This window comes from Pteropus vampyrus, unplaced genomic scaffold (assembly GCF_000151845.1).
Source record: "Pteropus vampyrus isolate Shadow unplaced genomic scaffold, Pvam_2.0 Scaffold227, whole genome shotgun sequence".
Classification (NCBI taxonomy): domain Eukaryota; kingdom Metazoa; phylum Chordata; class Mammalia; order Chiroptera; family Pteropodidae; genus Pteropus; species Pteropus vampyrus.
Genome location: NW_011889008.1, coordinates 1016916 through 1028306, shown reverse-complemented (window position 1 = coordinate 1028306; position 11391 = coordinate 1016916). Strand labels below are relative to the sequence as shown.

The 11391-nt window shown below is 58.4% G+C and overlaps 3 protein-coding genes across 5 annotated transcripts in view; 2 read left to right on the top strand and 1 right to left on the bottom strand.

Annotated features, from left to right (window-relative positions):
- Positions 1 to 6: 6 nt before the first annotated feature.
- On the top strand, positions 7 to 4729 carry CCDC137 (coiled-coil domain containing 137). 2 transcript variants are annotated; one of them, XM_023519637.1, is made up of 6 exons: positions 7 to 162; positions 1467 to 1683; positions 3045 to 3127; positions 3254 to 3333; positions 3456 to 3646; positions 4405 to 4729. In XM_023519637.1, the coding sequence occupies exons 1-5, from the start codon at positions 105 to 107 to the stop codon at positions 3624 to 3626; spliced, it is 609 nt and encodes a 202-aa protein (XP_023375405.1). In that variant the 5' UTR covers positions 7 to 104; the 3' UTR covers positions 3627 to 3646; positions 4405 to 4729. The 2 variants fall into 2 exon arrangements, with proteins under 2 accessions (XP_023375405.1, XP_023375404.1); XM_023519636.1 differs by having other exon boundaries at positions 3456 to 4729.
- Positions 4676 to 8429, bottom strand: ARL16 (ADP ribosylation factor like GTPase 16). Of its 2 annotated transcripts, XM_011373697.2 has the most exons (5): positions 8256 to 8429; positions 7965 to 8023; positions 7390 to 7503; positions 6703 to 6818; positions 4676 to 6560 (listed from the first exon to the last, which is right to left on the bottom strand). In XM_011373697.2, the coding sequence occupies exons 1-5, from the start codon at positions 8389 to 8391 to the stop codon at positions 6389 to 6391; spliced, it is 597 nt and encodes a 198-aa protein (XP_011371999.2). In that variant the 5' UTR covers positions 8392 to 8429; the 3' UTR covers positions 4676 to 6388. The 2 variants fall into 2 exon arrangements, with proteins under 2 accessions (XP_011371999.2, XP_011372000.1); XM_011373698.2 differs by lacking the exons at positions 7965 to 8023; positions 8256 to 8429 and adding an exon at positions 7788 to 7886.
- Positions 8430 to 8513: 84 nt separating this feature from the next.
- HGS (hepatocyte growth factor-regulated tyrosine kinase substrate) overlaps positions 8514 to 11391 on the top strand; it is a 14343-nt gene continuing 11465 nt past the window's right edge. The window contains exons 1-4 of the mRNA XM_023538654.1: positions 8514 to 8629; positions 10116 to 10200; positions 10443 to 10518; positions 10885 to 11039. Of these exons, the coding sequence (XP_023394422.1) occupies positions 8593 to 8629; positions 10116 to 10200; positions 10443 to 10518; positions 10885 to 11039 (353 nt within the window). The 5' untranslated portion in view covers positions 8514 to 8592. The remainder of the gene's footprint in view (positions 8630 to 10115; positions 10201 to 10442; positions 10519 to 10884; positions 11040 to 11391) is intronic.

Here is an 11391-nt window from a genome sequence, read left to right as displayed (position 1 = left end):
GCGTCTCACCCGATGCTCTCCTTCTTAGCAAAGAAAAGAAGAAAGTGAATTGCAAGCCCAAGAACCAGGATGAACAGGAAATCCCTTTCCGGCTCCGAGAGATAATGAGGAGCCGCCAGGAGATGAAAAACCCTGTTAGTAACAAGAAGAGGAAAAAAGAAGGTAACGTGTGGGCCCCCGTGAGTGGCAATAAAGCTTAATGCCTAGATATTTAACGGTGTGTCAATGGTCTGAAGGTGCGAGAGCATGCGGAGGCCTGACGGAAGGCCAGTCGCCAGGACCGAAGTGGCAGCTGGTGGCAGTGTGGTTTCAGACGAGGCTCCCAAAGAGCCCTAGGGCTCCAGGAAGGTGTGTTGACTTCACTTCAGTGTCATGGAGATCCATCGGGGGGTGGTCATTTCAGATTTTCTTTCAAGAAAGGTCACTGGGTCACCAGGGAGGGAGAGTGAACAGGGCAGACCAATGAGTCTCTTGAAAGTAAGAAGTGATGGTTGAGAGAAGTGGCTGGTTTCTGGGGGTTACGGATGGAATTGATCAGGCCTCCTCTGAGAAACTTACCCTTCCCACCCCTTCCCCAAGGCCAGATGTGGGCCCACCTGTAGCCTCTGCCAGAGATGACCCTCAGTGCACATTGGGGAATGGAGTGGGCGTGTGTTTTGTGCACGTACAGATTTGTTTTCCCAAATGAAGCACTGATTTTACGGGAGGGCTGTTCGATAATTTCTTGGTAAACCTTAGACGTTTCATTGGGGGTTTATATGGCTGCCAAAGGGAGAGTGAAATAAAGAGGCAAAGAAGGGGCGAGGTAGAGGAGGGTGCTGGCCTGGGGGAGGATGGCACATTTTGAACCACACTCTATTGAATGAGCACTTTTTTTGGTTACTTATTTAAAAAGATATAAACCCCCATACGTGGTAAAATCAAACGATTCTGAATGGTCTGAAGGGAGGCGTAGCCTCCTTTCCCTGAAAGAGGCTGCTGCTCATCTCGTGTACCTTCCCAGAAGGGGCACTGCAGATTTTTACACACTCACGAGTTGAAGGTGCATCTTCATTCCACGCGTTGTTCAGTGCCCGGGCTTTTCGCTTACGGTGGCTTACGTAGGTCTTTGCACATCCCTGTGCGTGCCTCCGCCGTACTCTCTCCAGCACCCGGGCGGTGAGGTCTCTGGGTGAACGGAGGGGAATTCAGTCGCCTGCCAGTGGACATTTAGGTCGTTTCCTGCTTCCCTTTTCAGCTGAGCTGCAGTGACACCTTTGACGTGTACCAGTGGGCTGTAGGCACCTTATGCCTCCGGGTGCCCCACGCTGGGCACCTCAGATCCTCTTTAGCCACTGCCGTTGGTCTGCTCCCTCTTGAGCCTGGCCTTCTCATCCTGTGGTCTTGGGAGGGGAAGTGAGCTCGGGGGCCAGCCTGGCACCACCCCTTCCTCCTGCCCCTCATGCTCTGTCTCCCTTTGTCCTCAGCCCAGGTGGCCTTCAGGAAGACAGAGAAGGAAGCGAGAGGAGTGTGTGCGGACATCGCCGTCCCCGAGTTCAGGCGGAGGAAGCGGGAGTCTGACAGGGCCTACATCCAGCGCCTGGAGCAGGAGGCCCAGCACGTGCTCTTCCTGAGCAAGAACCAAGCTGACCGGCAGCCCGAGGTGCAGGCGGCTCCCAAGAAGAAGTCGGAGGGGAAGCAAGCGTGAGTGGGGGCCGGAGGGGCGTGGGTCCCCTGATTGTCCTCTGCAGTGACAGCGCTTGGCCACCAGGGCGACCCACCCCAGCCCGGCTCACGGAAGGCAGGGAAAGAGGCCGACAGCCCTGGTAGCGGGCGAGGGATTTTTGCTCCGGCAGAGCTTTGCAGCCTCGGGGGCCCAGGGGGCTCTGCCTCCTAAAGTCGGAGGGCCTAGCTTGGTCTTGGCATTTTTCTGGAGTCACCGCGGGGGTCCAAGAGCCAGAGGAGGCCGTGTGCTGTAGAGAAGAGGAGAAGAGACGAGGCTCAGTGTCCCCCTAGGGAGGGCTTCCTGGCCACGGGGTACCTGCCTGCCCTCTGGAAATCAGGTCTGGGGGCTTCCGGGTCAGGTGACACATACTTCTCGGCTTCTCCCTCCTCTGCTGGGTGGCCGCCACCTTCTCTCCCTGGACGTGGACCAGGATCTGTTCCCAGTGTCACCTTTCTTGTCAGAGAAGGCTTGAGGATCTTTAGCCATGTCATTTGCACAAGTCCTGTGACCCCATCAGCCTTGGCTCCTTGATCGCAAAGAGGAGATGCCAGCATCTGCATCGGGCTTGGCGAGATCCTTGTCGGGTGCCTGAGGGTGGCATCCAGCACCGGGAGGGAGCCCGCCGCCAGCCCGTTCCCCTGCCCGTCCCTGCCCCCAGCCCTGGAGAAGTCCGGAGGAAGCCGTGTGCCACGCTCCGGAGTCCGCGGTGGAGCCGGGAGGCGGTTTCACAAACACGGGCTCTGCCTTGACCACGCTCTTGAGGTGAACCGGCCCGCGCTTTCCTCAGAAGTTTCTCCAAAAGCCGTGAATGTTCGATTGTTTTCAGCTCTGTGGAGTTTCTTGGTATCGTGGTCTTCACAGCCTGTGAAGATGTCGTTACAGGAAACCCGCCCCGATCCTGTCGGAGGTCACAGTGCTCTCCAAAGCTGACGTCGAACGTTGATATTTCAGAGTCGTTAGGGCCTATGTCCCAGGCGCCGCCTTGCGAGGTCCCTTAGGCGCAGCGGCACAGCTGGCGCTTGGGGCCAAGACTGCGGGGACGGCCCTGTGCTCGCTGGCTGTTGAGCAGCATCCCTGGCCTCCCCGGGCGGGTGCCAGGAGCACCCCGCATTGTGACAACTCAGTCTTCAGACACTGTCAGATGTGCCCGGGCACAGTCGCCCTGCCGAGCACCACTGACTTGGAGCCGTAGGGGGCAGCGGGGCTCAGAACCCTCTCCAGTGGCTGGCCGTGGGATGGTGGCAGGAGTGGGGACTTGACGGCAGCTGCCTGGGCCCCACCGCCTCCCAGGTGTGGCGAAATGGGAGCGGGGGCTCAGCGGCGCTGGCTTTCTCCCCAGGTTCCGGAGGCGGCGGCTGGATAAAGCGCGGCAGAGGAAGGAGGAAAAGGCAGCGGACAGGCTGGAGCAGGAGCTGCTCCGAGGTAGCCCTCTCTGAGGCCGCCGCGTCCGCCCTGGGTGGGGGGCGGGGGGGCGGGGCCGGGCACCTGTCTCCCCAGGGTCGGTAGACGGGCAGACAGCAGGCCCGTCACGCTCCTCTGCTCCTCCAGACACGGTGAAGTTTGGCGAGGTGGCCCTGCAGCCCCCTAAGCTGACCGCCAAGCCCAAGACGAGTGTGAGCAGGGGCCAGGTAAGTAGGGGCGGGGGACGTGCCTGGCCTGTGCCCGGCGAGCATGCAGCCGTTAGACCCGCCGGGGCTCTGTCGCCTCGCCGCTTCCTGAACCCAAGCCGCACCTTCCATTTGGTCCTCAGCCCGACAAGAAATCGCTGATGCTCGGGATGCTTCTGAGCCCTGGCAGCGTGTCCCAGCCTCCGGCCACTTCCTTGGCCCGACAGCGGATTGTGGCAGAGGAGAGAGAGCGCGTCGTGCAGGCCTACAGGGCACTGAAGAAGCTGCAGCAGCGGCCACTGGGGGCTCAGTGAGCCCTCCTCCCTCTCCAGAGGTCTGTCTGTCTGTGATGGAGAGGGACCAGGGCTGCCACACTGGGGCAGGTGGCCTGCAGATGAAAGTTCTCTCCCTGGACATACCCTGGGACCTCAGGGCCTGGGGCACCGGCTCCCAAGTGCAGCTCCAGATCTTGGCTCTCGTTTTCCCTCCCGAGAGTGCTCTTTTGTGAGTGGCCCCTGCTGGGCCCCTGTGTCACGTGGGCATTGTCTTCCCTCAGCCCCCACAGAAGGGGCCAGGGCGTGCCTGAGACACAGCCCGCGTCCTTCCTGTGAGCCTTGCTCTGCCCACACCTATGTTCTAAACACACAGGTCCAGGCTGAGACACAATTGCGGGCCAATCCCATAATCTTGTTCTCTAATGCCACTTAACCATAGATACGGCCACTTGTCAACCAGATCCATCATGGACTCCCCTGCATTCAATAGCAGCCCGGCTGGCACAAGGCAGACAGCGGGCCAGTGCAGGGAGGACAGACCCCAGGGCAGGTGGGTGGGTTGGTCAGCATCAGACCGCTGAGCCCCGCAGAGATGGGGGAGCGCACCCAAGGCTTGGCTCAGATATGGAGGCAGATAGCGCTGCCTACAGCCAGGCTGTGGATATCAAGAAGCAGTTTTCGGGGGTGGGGGCTCATCTTTGGAGGTGAGGTCAGTAGGGGCACCTATCACTGTGGACTCAAGTGACTTTAACATAATGCATAACAGTAAATCTCGGGTTGATTTTTGTTTTAGGTCTCGGGTTGATTTTTGTTTTAGGTTTGGGGGGTGTTTTTTTAGCTCAAGTTGCCACGTTTGACCAGTGGAAGATCACGTGTCACTGACGCTCATCGCTGTCTTTCAGATTCCTTTCACACAGGGCGCTCTCTTCCCTCCTGAGATGAGGAGCCCGTGGTTCCTGGCAGGGACCGCCCTGGCGGTGCAGTGTGGGGACCCAAGAGCTGGGGTAGAGGGGTGCTCCCTGGGGTGTCGCTGCTTCCAGACCACTTTTGCGGCTAGGCCTAGAGATACAGGAGTCCGAAAGCGAGTGTAACTTTAACAGTCTGAGTTTGTATTGACATTTGCTATTAAAATGTATTACAGGATTAGATGTTTGCATTTTTTACACTGAAAATTTAACAAATGTTTATTTTATTCTACAGCAAATATAAAATATAAGAGTACTGCTAACACTAAAAGTATACGATGAAGTTGACAACTTTTTAATTAAGTTTAGGATTTCTATTTTTATACTTATCCAACTAAAGATAGACCAATTATGTTCAAATGTAACTTTAAGAGGTCCTTCCTCTGGCTATATGTCAATTTAATATAGTTAAGATCTGTTTTAGTGTTTTTTTGAGCACGTGGAACATGGTTTATAGCACAAAAGGGAGGCCCTCCTGCTCGCTGGCGGTGGGAGGGCGGGCCTGGGGCCCGGGTCCAGGCCCAGCGCCGGCCCCGTCTCTGGCGGAGCGATGAGCTGCATGCAGCAGCACTTCATGCTTTCGACCGGGCTCTGCTCGTCTTTTGAAATTAGGGGATGTCTGAGAGCCCTTTAGGTCCCAGGTTGTCTGTGAAACCTACAAGGAACCCCCAGTGGGGTTGAGATTGGTCCAGCTAGGGCTGCCCGGTGGCAGAGGTGGACATAATGCATGGGGCATGTCTGAAGAGGTGGCACCCAGCAGTGACAGGCCCTGCACGCACAGCCAGTAGCAAACCTTTCCAGAGAGGCGTGCTGTAAGGCTCATCGCTTCAAACGGGAAGTGATAACATTTGAGCTCACATTGCCCTGTGGAATATGCAGAGCTTTCTGGGACATCACTTGCGACCCCCCCATCCCTGCCAAAGTGGCCGAATGGCAACTGCGTGGAGGCTGAGGCCCCAGCTTGTGCTCTACATGGGGATGTGCCTGGAGTTCTTGCACGATGCAGGGAGCCTGAACCGCCAGGGGAGATAGAGCTCTTGGTAGAGAACTCACGATCACACCAGTGAGCAGAGGAAAATTTCTGTCCAATTGTAGGGGGTTGAAGAGTGGCCACGGAAGATACGTCCACGTCATAAGCCCCAGAACACACAACTGTGATCTAATTTAGAAGTAAGGGTCTCTGCACGTATAATTACAGATCTCGAGGCCAGACCATCCTGGATTTAGGATGAGCCTGAAGTCCACTGACAAGTGTCTTTATAAGTTCTGCTGGCCACACGTTGGACACCAAGCGTCACCCACAGCCACAAGAAACCAGAAGAGAAGCAAGGAATGGATTCTCTCAGAGCCTCCAGAAGGATCCAGGCCCGCTGAAACCGATTTCAGACTCAGGGCCTCAGTAAATTTACGTTATTTTAAGCCACAGTTTGTGGCAATTTGTCAAAAGGAGCCCCAGGACACACCCACCAATCAGTGGGTGTTCTGCATGCTCCCTCAGCTGAAAGGACACAGCAGGACACTGGGGGACCTGTGCTCCATCAGAGCCTCTCCCTGCCCCCACCTACCTGTGGGAACCCTATATGCTCAAGCTTCTCTGGGTGCTCAGGACCAGAGGTCTCCCAGCCTTGGGACAGTTTTCATTCAGAGGTCAGCTGTCAGGAGTTTCTGCAACCTGGGTGCCTCAGTTTACCCATCACTGCAACTCAGCACGGTGCCCCGCCTTCTAGGCTTATGTTGGGTCACCTTGTCTTTATAAGAACAAGCTGCCAGAGGCCAAGCAGCATCACACCCTGCCTGTTGCCACAGAGCCGTCCAGCCACGTTCTCCACACAGCAGTCAAACGCTAGTTCTATGAGTGTCCTGGAGCCAGCGCAGCACGTCCGGCAAGCTGGTGCCTTTGCGGGCACTGATCTCTGCCGTGGCGATGTTCTGCTTGGCGCAGGCGATGATGTCTGGGAGCCTGAGTAACGACTTCATCTCCTCTATGGTCATAAAGCAGGGCAGATCGCTGGAGCCAGAGAAGCGCCTTGTCAAAGGGGGCTGCTACGAGCCACCCCAGCCCCCGCTGCTGCCCTCCCTGAGGAGCCACCCTCTTGGCTACACTCCGAGGGAGCTCCCCACAGGGTTCCCTCCTCGCTCACGCCCCGTACATTTTGTTGAAGAGTATCAGGACCGATGCTTCTGCCAGCGGGTCTGCGGAAAGGAGGCCCAGGAGGTGCGCGCAGGACGCAGACAGCTGGGTGGGGTCGGAGGCGTCTATCATGAACTGGGAAAGGGGAGAAGCGCAGGGCCCTCTGTGACGGAGACAGCCCCTGCCCAGTCTCCCCTGGCATCACAGGCCGGGCTCGGAAAGAGCAAAATGACTCTGAAACAAAGGGCTCTAGGGACAGGCAGAAGGAAAGGAGCACGAGAGTGACCCTGTGTCCCTTGTTTTCCACCCACACGGAAGTCTCTCTCCTCATGTGGCCCTCAGTTCTCCCAGGAAGGGTCCCGGAATTTGGGGCAGGATGGGACAAACCCAAGGGATGTAGAATTCAAGCATTAACATAAAACACACCCAGGGCGACAAGGCAGAGAGTGGGTGTCAGGCAGTCACCCACAGAACCCGAACGCTGCCCTCAGCAAGGCTTCCGTGAGCTTTGGCGTTAGCTTGGGAGTGGGGTGCCAGGAGCCAGGCTGAGTTCCCAGAAGCTGGCAACTAGCGTGGGCCCTGTTCCCTGGACTAGCGTAGTCGCCCGAGAACCCAAACTCCATCCGAGGCAAAGTGAGGTCAGGGACCTGATACTACCGAAAAGGTGACATGCTTCCCTAAAAGAAGCTCAAAGGATATGACCCACCAGCAGAGAACGGCAGTTTCCGTAGTAACTGGACCAGATGGGGGCCATGCACCCCCCCAGCTCTCGGATGGTGATCTTTTTGTGGGCCACGATGTCAGTAAGGTTGGTGCCCACCTGTGGAAAAAACGCCATGCAGAGAGACCAGCACAAGCTCTTTCCCACTGAGAACTCCTGAACATCACGCCCAGCCTGTCACACTATGACCTAAACCCCAACAGGCCCTCTTGAGGTCTTAGGCCCTAAAGCAGAACCCAATAAAGAAGAAGGATAAAGATGCGTGCAGGGGTCCAGGGCCCTACTCCTCAGGTAGGGCTGGCTGTGGCCAGCAATCAGTGCCCATCGGTGGGACTCGCCTTGTGGGGATGGGGGCGGCTCGGGATCCGCCGCCATGCACCCACCTCCACCGTGGCTCTTCCAGTAGGACCAGCTCCTTCCTGTGACATCCCGCTCGCTTATCCAGGGTTCTATTTAACTCATAGACGGGCTGGATTCCAGTTTCTGCTTAAAATAACCCAAAGCACTTTGCAAACTGCAAGAGATGCCTTTTCTAAACCTGCAGGAGGGCAAACGCCTACCGTGGGCCGCGTCGGAGGAGGGTCACCCAGGTCGCCCTTCCCATCCTGGGAGCTCAGCTGTGCAGGGCAGTCAAGGACCCCAACTGGGGCAGAGGAGGACGGGCAGCGGCCAGACCCCACCTTGCGCCTCCCCCGACACCCCAAGCCCCATCTCCAGCCCCCAGGGCGACATCACCGCCCCCATAAGAATCCCGCGTTCCCTGGCCCTGTTCACTCCAGACGCCCCCCAACCATGGCTCGAGACCCCGCCTCCAGGCGCCCCGGTCCCCCTCGCCCGGCACCGAAGGATAGTCTGCAGCCGTTTCACCAGCAGCGACTTCCCCACATCCGTAGCCCCCAGCAGGAGACACATCCGGATCTCTTGAGACACTGCACGGGTAGCTCGGCACCGCAGCAACGCAAGCCCCGCCCCCCGCTCGGCTCTCATTGGGTAAGCCTTCACCGAGTCAGAGGGCACGGCCCAATCGGCGCACAGCGTCTGGGGCGAGCGGAAAGGCCCGCCTCCTCGCGGCTCGGAAGCCTGGAGACGTGTGCGTGCGCGCGCCCGCGGGGAAGGCGGAAGCGGAAGTCGGGGGCGCGCCGACTCGCAGCGAAGGAGGCCGCGGCGTCGGGTCGGACCCGGGTCGCCATGGGGCGCGGCAGTGGCACCTTCGAGCGTCTCCTAGGTAACGCGGCCCCCGCCCGCCGCCAGCGCCGCCTCGGAGAGTCCGCGGCCCCCGCTCCTCTCCGCCGGTCCGCGGCCCGGGAGCGGAGCGGGGCGGCCGCCGCGCGTCCCGGGCACTAGGTGGGCGCGTCGCGAGCGGGGCTCGGCAGTGCCGGGCGCGGGCACTGACGAGGCGGTGAGGGTCTGCGGGGGAGCCGGGCCCGGAGCTGGCAGGTCCCGGGGAACGATCTCGGGCGTCTGACCAAGCGGGCCCGAAGTCCTGAGTCATGAAGATGGGTGACTCGGCCGAATAGTAAAATATCAGTAGACATCTTCCCCCACCAAAAGCCTAGGTTGCGTGGTGTTTGGGGCTTCTGACCCAAACGTTGGCACCCCCAAAGGGAGGATACCTCCCTGGGATCTGCCAAGCTCTTTTGAAGGCTGCTGCCCCAGGGACCAGGACAGCCCCTCAGTCCCCACTCGCTCGGGGAAGCACCCGGTGATTCAGGAAGGCGTTTTCTCTGTCTGCTGGAGGCCTATGGCTGATCCTTTCTGAGCCTCCTGGAGGTCACAGATTTTAGGAAAGGAAACCAATGTATATGGGGGTTCCCTCTGCCCCCAGTGATACTGATTGTGCCCTGTGTTTGGAACAGGCGCTCTGGGTGCTCGATTGTCAGCCCCAGCCCGCTCTCTTTTTTCCTTGAGTGTGGTTTTGGAGATCTTAGATGAGGCACTTTCCTTGCTCTTGCAAAATGCCGGCTGATGGACCTACCTGAATGAGGTGGTTCAGGCTTTCAAAGGTCGATTTCTACCATATCAATGGTGAGCGTGGACAGGACTCAGTGGGTGTTTCGTGGTCTCCAGGGAGGACGGTGTAGGCAGGGCTGGAGCAGCACCGTCTCCGCGTGTGTCTGAGGCAAGGCTGGAGCATCTCTCACGATCCATCCTTTTTCTCCCCACAAAACAGTTGAAGCAAAGGACTGGTCCAGCCCTGCCCCAGCTGAGAGCGAACCAACGAGGTTAAACTTTTGAAAGCCAGGGACTCCGAGGGATGAGGTGGCGGGTTTCTCTTTGCCATGAAACAGCCGAGTATAGTGTTGAATCCTGGCTCTATCCTCAGCAAACTGACTTGAGGCAGTGACCTCACCTTTCTGCTTCAGTTTATCTGCATAGGAGATAGAAATAGGACTTAGCTCGCTCGTGTGGTTGTGTGAGGAGTGTGTGCTTGCGTGAGTTCACTTAAAGCATTTGGAACAGCGCTTGGCGTGTAACAGGCACACATACGGGATCTCTTATTATTTTTCAAGTTATTTGCCTTTTTGGGGAAGGATGGCACTCTCTTGGTTATCACTGCATCAGTTATCACTGTGATTCTCCTGTGGTTTTATACTTGGTCCAAAAGTTTACAATGGGAAGGAGGCAGTCGGTCCTCCCCGCTGCTGAGCTGGGAGCCACCTCGGGAATCCCAGAGCAGGACCAGCCCCAGTAATGGTGCTTTTCTGCCGTAGACAAAGCGACCAGCCAGCTTCTGCTGGAAACCGACTGGGAGTCCATTCTCCAGATCTGCGACCTGATCCGCCAGGGGGACACGCAGTAAGCGAGGGTGGCCACACTGCGCGTGGGGTTGCTGGGTGTCCCCTGGCCCTCCAAGGTCCTGTGACCTTGGTGGAGAGCTGCGTGGTCTGTGTGCTGGGGTTTTTGAGATCTGGGGACAGTCAAAGGACTTTCTCTACAGCTTGCGGGTCCTGAAAGACGAGATGGCAGTAGACTTTTCTCATCTCAGTCGCTGAGACGTTTTTCTTTCTGTCTCTCTGCTTCTGCCGACTCCCTTTCAGAGCAAAGTATGCCGTGAGTTCCATCAAGAAGAAGGTCAACGACAAGAACCCCCATGTGGCCTTGTATGCTTTGGAGGTACGTAGACCCCTGCCCTCCAGTCCTCCAGGGGCCCCACCCCCACCTGTCACGATGGCAGAGAGGAGCGGCCTCCGAGGTTTGCCCACCTACCTGGGCACCGGCCCTGACAGGGCTGGGCTGCTCCTCTTGAGGCTGACACACTTAGGGCCCTGAGGGTGACACTCGTCGCTGTCCTTGGTGAGACAGCTGGAGTTAGAAGGAGCCTGTGTAGCGCTGGCTGCTGCTTGCCTCAGAACCCGCCATGCGGCCAGGTGGCCGGAGGGGCCTGTGGAGGCTGGTCATCTCCCAGGAGCCTTCTCCCAAAGGGGAAGGGGAGCGTGGTCCAGGAGCGGGCCCGACCCTCCCCCTCCTTGGGTTCTGCAGGTCATGGAGTCCGTCGTGAAGAACTGTGGCCAGACCGTCCACGACGAGGTGGCCAACAAGCAGACCATGGAGGAGCTGAAGGAGCTGCTGAAGGTGAGCGCTGTGCTGGGCGCTGTGGGTCCAGGCGGGGAGGGGCGCAGCCACCCATCCGCCAGGCCTGTGCTTTTTTAGGCATTTGCCGACACCTGTGGCAGGCTCAGTGCGGGATGTGGCAGAGGCCAGGAAGGCGAGTGTCGGTAGTCCCTGCTGCGTGCGAACCCCGAACCCCAACCTGGTGACATCTGCAGGGTTGGGGAAGGCTTCTGGGGGCAGGGCTGCGTGCCAAGTCTTGAAAGACAGGGGACACTGAGTGGCAGGTCGTCCTGAGCTTGAGATCTTGCATATGTGTGAGCAGAGGCCTGCGGGGGCGTCCAGGGCTGCTGCTGGCGAGGCCCGCTCTCAGGCGGGAAGGGTTCTGAGTGGGAGGCTCGGAGGGAAGGGAGACCGAGGTGTTTATGGAGGGGTGGT

Coding starts and splice junctions, on each gene's coding strand:
- CCDC137 (XM_023519637.1), top strand. CDS start 105: ATGAGGAGCCGCCAGGAGATGAAAAACCCTGTTAGTAACAAGAAGAGG. Junction 3,128..3,253: donor GGAGCAGGAGCTGCTCCGAG/GTAGCCCTCTCT, acceptor CTGCTCCTCCAG/ACACGGTGAAGTTTGGCGAG. Junction 3,334..3,455: donor CGAGTGTGAGCAGGGGCCAG/GTAAGTAGGGGC, acceptor TTTGGTCCTCAG/CCCGACAAGAAATCGCTGAT.
- ARL16 (XM_011373697.2), bottom strand. CDS start 8,391: ATGAGAGCCGAGCGGGGGGCGGGGCTTGCGTTGCTGCGGTGCCGAGCT. Junction 8,024..8,255: donor GCTGGTGAAACGGCTGCAGA/CTATCCTTCGGT, acceptor ACTGCCCTGCAC/AGCTGAGCTCCCAGGATGGG. Junction 6,819..7,389: donor GAAACTGCCGTTCTCTGCTG/GTGGGTCATATC, acceptor CCCCTTTCCCAG/TTCATGATAGACGCCTCCGA.